This window comes from Puntigrus tetrazona, chromosome 3 (assembly GCF_018831695.1).
Source record: "Puntigrus tetrazona isolate hp1 chromosome 3, ASM1883169v1, whole genome shotgun sequence".
In the NCBI taxonomy this organism is placed as follows: Eukaryota; Metazoa; Chordata; class Actinopteri; order Cypriniformes; family Cyprinidae; genus Puntigrus; species Puntigrus tetrazona.
Window position 1 is genome coordinate 23082429 of NC_056701.1, and position 6219 is coordinate 23088647.

General features: G+C 39.5%; 1 protein-coding gene across 1 annotated transcript in view; it reads left to right on the forward strand.

Annotated features, from left to right (window-relative positions):
• The first annotated feature begins 1717 nt into the window (after window positions 1–1717).
• Window positions 1718–6219, forward strand: part of cbx1a (chromobox homolog 1a (HP1 beta homolog Drosophila)) — a 6791-nt gene continuing 2289 nt past the window's right edge. Inside the window, exons 1-3 of the mRNA XM_043235458.1 lie at window positions 1718–1930; window positions 3667–3774; window positions 5742–5901. Coding sequence (XP_043091393.1) covers window positions 3726–3774; window positions 5742–5901 — 209 coding nt within the window. The 5' untranslated portion in view covers window positions 1718–1930; window positions 3667–3725. The remainder of the gene's footprint in view (window positions 1931–3666; window positions 3775–5741; window positions 5902–6219) is intronic.

Consider the following 6219-nt stretch of genomic DNA (forward strand, 5'->3'; position numbering starts at 1 on the left):
GTGAATGCAAACCACACCAAAGAAAGATTTTTTGGTCCGGACCAAAGTGTGTGATTGAGCGAATTTTCCTGGTGTGAAACATATCACAGAGTGCCTTGTGAAAGCATTTGTATTGCTTTTTGCACATTTTATGTTGCTGTCTTATGTTAAACTGTGTTAAATTCCTTTTTTTAAATCAATGTACAATCCGTAGACATGTGACAACTGTAGAAATAAAGGAAAATGTGTACATTTCGTAAGTATTCAGTTGAAGCCCCTCAAGATTTATCGGGTATGGTGTGACAGGCTTAGCACACTTGCACTGGCATTTATCTGCCATTCTTCTCCTAGCCTCTTCACCTCTCGAGCTCTGTCAGGTTAGATGGGGTAAGACACACATGTTCAGGTTTCTCCAGAAATATTTGATTGGGTTCAAGCCCAGTCTGTGACTGAGCCACTGAAGGACTCACAGAGTTGTCTATAAGCCACTCTTGCTGTGTGTTTAGGGTCATTGTTCTGCTGGAAGGTGAACCTTCTGCCCAGTCTGAGCTTCTGAATGCTCTGGACTGGGTTTTCTTTATGGCTTTCTTTACAGCCCCAAAACTGCTGACCAGCACGCTTTACTTTTGGGATGGTAAAAATTAGTGCAGGTGATGAGTGTTTATCAGACCAGAGAAAAACCATAGAAAACCAGAGTCAGGGTTCTTTAGGTACTTTTTGTGTACTCAAATGTGTCTTCCCTGAAGGGAGTCTTCAAGCCCAGTAGGTGGAGCGTTGCAGCAATGTTTGTCCTTCTCTAGATTTTTTTTAATCTCCATATATGTTTATGGAGCTCCGTTGGAGTGACCATCAAGTTTTTTGTCACCAGTCTCAACAAGGCCCTATTAATTTATCAGTTTGGTCAGGAGGCCAGCTCTAGGAAGAGTCCTGGTTCTTTCAGACGTCTTCCAGGGTAACAGAGTATACATGCTTCTGTGAATGTCAATAAATCGGATGCCGGCGCCTTCACAGGACTTCAAGACCTTTTTGTTGTGCCTTTCCAAAATCATACTCATTCAACTGAATCTGACACTTGGTTAACTCCACTCAAAGTGTAACATCTAAAAGCAATACCGATGAGATGAATTTCACGTGTCCCAGAAAAGGTACAAATACTTATGCAACATAATTGTTTCAGTTTTTTGAACAGCTTGATTAGCTGGTTCAGGTGTGACTCATTTGGACAATGCTATACAGTGGGTCCCCAGATTAAAGAGGCATTACACAATAACATGTGATGAAAAGGAACAGAAAGACACAATTCATCTTCATGAATAAAAGTTTGAACCGTGCAATGAGCCATATATGCATTTTATACATTTTTGATAAGGAGGACCTTTAAAACAACTCGCATGTTTAGACTAAACAGTAAATCAATACAACTGCATCGTTTCTGCAAGTGAACGCTCAAATAGTTTACCCACCTATATCCCTAACGGTCTACAGCTAGTGGGATCAGATCAAATCTCACAAGCATTTGAACCAACAGAAGAGGGGGAAAATAAACTCTTCTCCTGTAACATCAGCCACGACTAGGTGTCCTTCCATTTATTTCTAGAATAGCGGTAAATAGAGGCACGCAGTTCAGAATTTAGTTTACACCGTCACACACTTTTCACACATGAATATTTTTTCCCCTCGATTTTCAGTGCGCTCGTAAAACTACAACCCCCAGCATGCACCACTCACTCGCGTGCGTACACGGGCACGTTCGACAGGAATTGGCGGGTTGCTGCCGGAGCGTTCGTCTAGCGTTACCTTTTGTCTGACCATCTGAAGAACCTCGGTGAAACAATAGCAAACTCTTCCTCCAGTCGACAGATTTCACGCGCTTGTCAACACGTAAAGCCGGTCTAGCTGCGCTGAACCACCTAATTCGGTGATATTTCGCCTTTAATTCAGAAATTCACAGGTAAGTGACGCTGCGTGCAGACTGTAAAAACAACTGTAGAACTGACTGTATTAGGGAATGTGATTTACCGTTTACCTGCAGAAATATATACACACACATAACAAGCAAATGTGTCGAGTGCTTTAGGCGACACCCCGCTCTTTAATAACGTTCCAGTTAACGTTATATTTGAGAAACTGTTGGTAGTTTTCTGATCGGATCCAGGTCAACATGGAGAAGTGGCGACCATGCTTCTGCAACGTTAGCCAGCAGGCTAGTCGGCGTCTCTTATTTAACGGCCATTTTAGGTTCGTAAAGTTACAATTGACGTGCGTGGGAACGTTTCTGTACCTGCATTTAACGGACGGCACGAATGTAGTCGATGTCTTGGTACCTTTTGGACCCACACTTGTGCGTGCTAAGGGTCAGTCCAGCCCACAGTTTCCGCGCGAGGCAGAAACGCCTTTTCTCGTGCACGCTCTCCCGTGCCTTCAGCACGGGGCTCGGAGAGCCGTTTCGCGGAGATTTACACGGTGTTTGCGTTGGCACTGTCACCTTTAAAACGTGTCGCTCGGCCTCGCTGGCTCGTGTTTTGCGCCGCAGCGTCGAATATTCTGGCAAAGCGGCTGCGCGTGCACGCCACCGGAAGAGGTTAAATCAAATTCTTCTCTGCGCGCGAGGCGTGTGATGGTCTACAGTTTTATCAGTAGAAATAAAACAGTCCTATGCATAATCTTCTTTCTTAAAGCATTGAGCTCGTTTCAATTGCTAAGACCAATTATGTTAATGGGATTGCACTAATTAAGATTTTAATTACTCTTGGCTTCGAGCTTCATTTGTTAGGTTTTGATTTGGTTTTATTTCCTTTTTATATGACCGATCTCAGTACTGCAGCAAAACACGTGTGTGTGTGTGTTGTTTCTACTAAAAGCAAAATTGAGAGAATAATAAAACAAGGTTTGTCCAAACCTAAGAAGGTTTGTCACTTTAAAATTTGTAAGAGCTACATTTTTCACTTTAATCTGAATTTGTAAAGTGACTTTAAATACATAATGTTTTTTATGTATTTAAAGTCTCTGAAATGACAAAGCGTAAATGTTTTGAATTGCTTAAGTGAAAGTGAAGTGTCAAATTAGTGAAAAAAGTTTTGCTATTCTTCTATAACATGATCATTCATAGCTGTTTTTTTTTTTTTTTAAATCATGAAGAATGTTTTCTGACATATAAAAATAATGGTTTAAAGATAGTAGAACCAGCATTTTGGAGGCTGCTCTGTAAATTGTCCTGTTCTAAATATCTTTGTATATAAACTATTGTTAAGCTAAATTATAGTAAATCACTAAAAATCAAGATTAAAACTTTCATTGTTTGATAAAAACGCTTTTTGGTCCTTGACCCACATTTAGATTTAATAAAATCATTTGACGGTATCGGTGTCCATTGAGGATAATAGAAATGAACAATATAGGCCTGTTGAATAATTATTTGGTAAATGTTTAAATATTCGTGAAAATAGCAATGCCGTAATGGTTTACGCATACCACTTGTTGTTGGAAATTCGCAATGCCGTTAATTTAATGTATTTTTTTTTTCGCTCTAAAGCAAATGAGAGCCGCACGTCATGAAATGCTGTACTTGTTAGCGCTGCCGAACTGTTATGCACAGTGCTGTGTAATTGTGTTTCCTGCCTTGTGTTGTTCTTTCCCTGATATCACCTGTGCCCCATCCCCTCTAATCCACACTTTCACTCTGTTCAGCACGGTTGACGTTGACAAGGAACCGGAAGGTTCCGCAGAGTCCCCGCCCTTCGACGAGCATGAGCGAACCAACAGACACAGCTAGTGATGCTCCCAGCGTCACCGCAGGTGTCTCACAACTTTCTCCTTCACTGCTGTTTTCCTTTCAAATGTGTGTCGGGGAGGGTTCATTCTAGGGGGTTCAGATCACCTCGACGGTCCTGTCTGATAGACCCGCCTTGATGTGACTTCTGTTCGTCACGGGATGATGTCTGTTTTCATGAACGCTGTTTCATCTGCCATGTGACCCGTTATCTGTCAGTGACTAATAGAGATGCTGCTTCTGGTGATTTGTAAGCTTTGGTTCCGGTCAGGTGCACTAAAAGCACAGAAAGAGTCTTTCAAAGTGAGAGAGTTCGGGCAACAAGTCTCGTTTGTTTGTACGGTAGTTAACATCAGGATCATTACCAGTTGTATTATAAGTGTGTTTAAACGTCTGCTCTGCGACGTAGGGTTGGGTATCGAGAACCCGTTCCAAATTTACTAGAACCGTGTGTTCGATAAGACGCATGCGTTTCGATTTCTGCTTTATGATTCCTGTGATTGCATTAACAAAGGTTAATAAATTTACATTAAGATGTTGTTTTTTTCTGTTAGTTTGTTTTTAAAACTTACTGATGTTCAGAGGATAAATAGTTTTTTTTCTGAACTGACATGTGTTATATTAAATGAATTTGGGTTTATTTTTTGTCTTATTGGCGGACTTTATTATTTGAGTTGAAAGTTCAACTATAACTTAACACTAAAATGGCTAACATTAACAAAGGTTAATAAATGCAGTGAAGATGCTGCTTTTTTTGTTAGTTCATAGTCAATACATGAGCTGATGTTCACAGTCTGAATAGTTTTTTTCTGAACTGATGTGTGTGTTATATTACCTTCTTTTGGGGTTGATTTAGTAGCTATCGTTTATTATTAAAAAGAACTCCACAAAGAAGTTTGAAGTTGAATGCATCTAACACTTTCCATAGCAGTGTTGTCACCTGTTTTGATTTTAAAAAAAATGATTGATTCTTGACATCATATCAAAATGACTTTTGAAGGATCATTTGACACTGCTTTTGTTTTGAAAGGATGCTAAAAAATTTATCAGGAATAAATGATTAAAAAAAACCAATTATTTTGAAATTCACAATATTACTTTTTTGCTGTATTTTGATCAAATTATTGTGTCCTTGGTGAGAATGAGAGACTTGTTTTGGTAGTGTATACCTGATTGACAAGCTGTCTGAGCACATTAATTCATATTGATTGGTTGATGCCAGTATCTCCTGATCGATTGGTCGCTTGAGAAGTTTTATATTATGCACCAGTTGGTTATGGTTCTTGTTCAAACTGGTACTTGATGTGCTTGGGATACGATACTAACATTGTGATCGTGCTGCTGCTTATTAAAAAGTGATTGTTTGAACAGCTTAAGGTATGTCCGTTACGTGGTTATATAATTCAGATGCTTGCTCTCGTAGATTGGTTGATAGTTCACACGCAAATAAAATTTCTGCATTTTGACCCCATTGACTTAAACTGTATAGACAACAGTTGCAACATTCTTCAGGGTATTTTTATCTTTTACAAGAGAAGGAAGTCATGCGGGATTGTAACAACATGAGAGAGTAAATAATGACAGAAATTTAATTTTGTGGGGAAACTATCCCTTTAAGGACAGTGAAACTGAAACCTTGAAATATTTGATGTCTATTCTTTCTATCCCATTTATAGTTTCTGACCTTGTTCTTAAAAGCAAAAATTCCTCACAGAGCGCTGTGGGTTTTTCACAGCAGTCAAAATGTCTCAGATTTGCTCTGTACAGTAAAAAGATGTGTAAAGCTTTGTCAACAGACAGACTTTGTTGACCTTGGCATAACTTCAATTCAAAATAAACCCACGATAATCACTCTTTGTGCACGATCTAGTGAAGTTTCACTGTTTGTCCGCTTCATTTGTGTTAGTGTTTGAATACTGAGAGATGTGATTATTTTATTTTTTACATAGAAAAGACTGACCCTTTTCCTCTTTACTGCACTCTTTCTCTACAGAAAGCAAGCTGGCGCCCACAGTTGGGAAGAAGCAGACCAAGAAGAAGGTGGAGGAGGTGGTAGAAGAGGAAGAGGAAGAATATGTGGTGGAGAAGGTTCTGGACCGACGGGTGGTGAAAGGCAGGGTGGAGTTCCTTCTCAAGTGGAAGGGCTTCTCAGAGTAAGAAAGTCATCTGCAAGGTTTCCACTCAAATGCATTCGTGTGAGGCAAGGAGCTTGATTCCTAAAAACAAGTTGGTCAGTGTATATAGATCTGCAGGAAAATAAGTGGTTTACTGAAATATATAGCCTTTGATTTTGGTTGGTGGTCCATAGGAGTGTGCGAGATATATATTACATAATTGTAGTTTTAACGGCATGCCATTTGACAGAAAAACATGTGTTTTGCACATTACTTGCATTTATAATGTGTTCTTTCACTGCATGATTCAGTCTATTAAAATGCGTTTAGAATGATCAAAATGAATAAATTGATAGA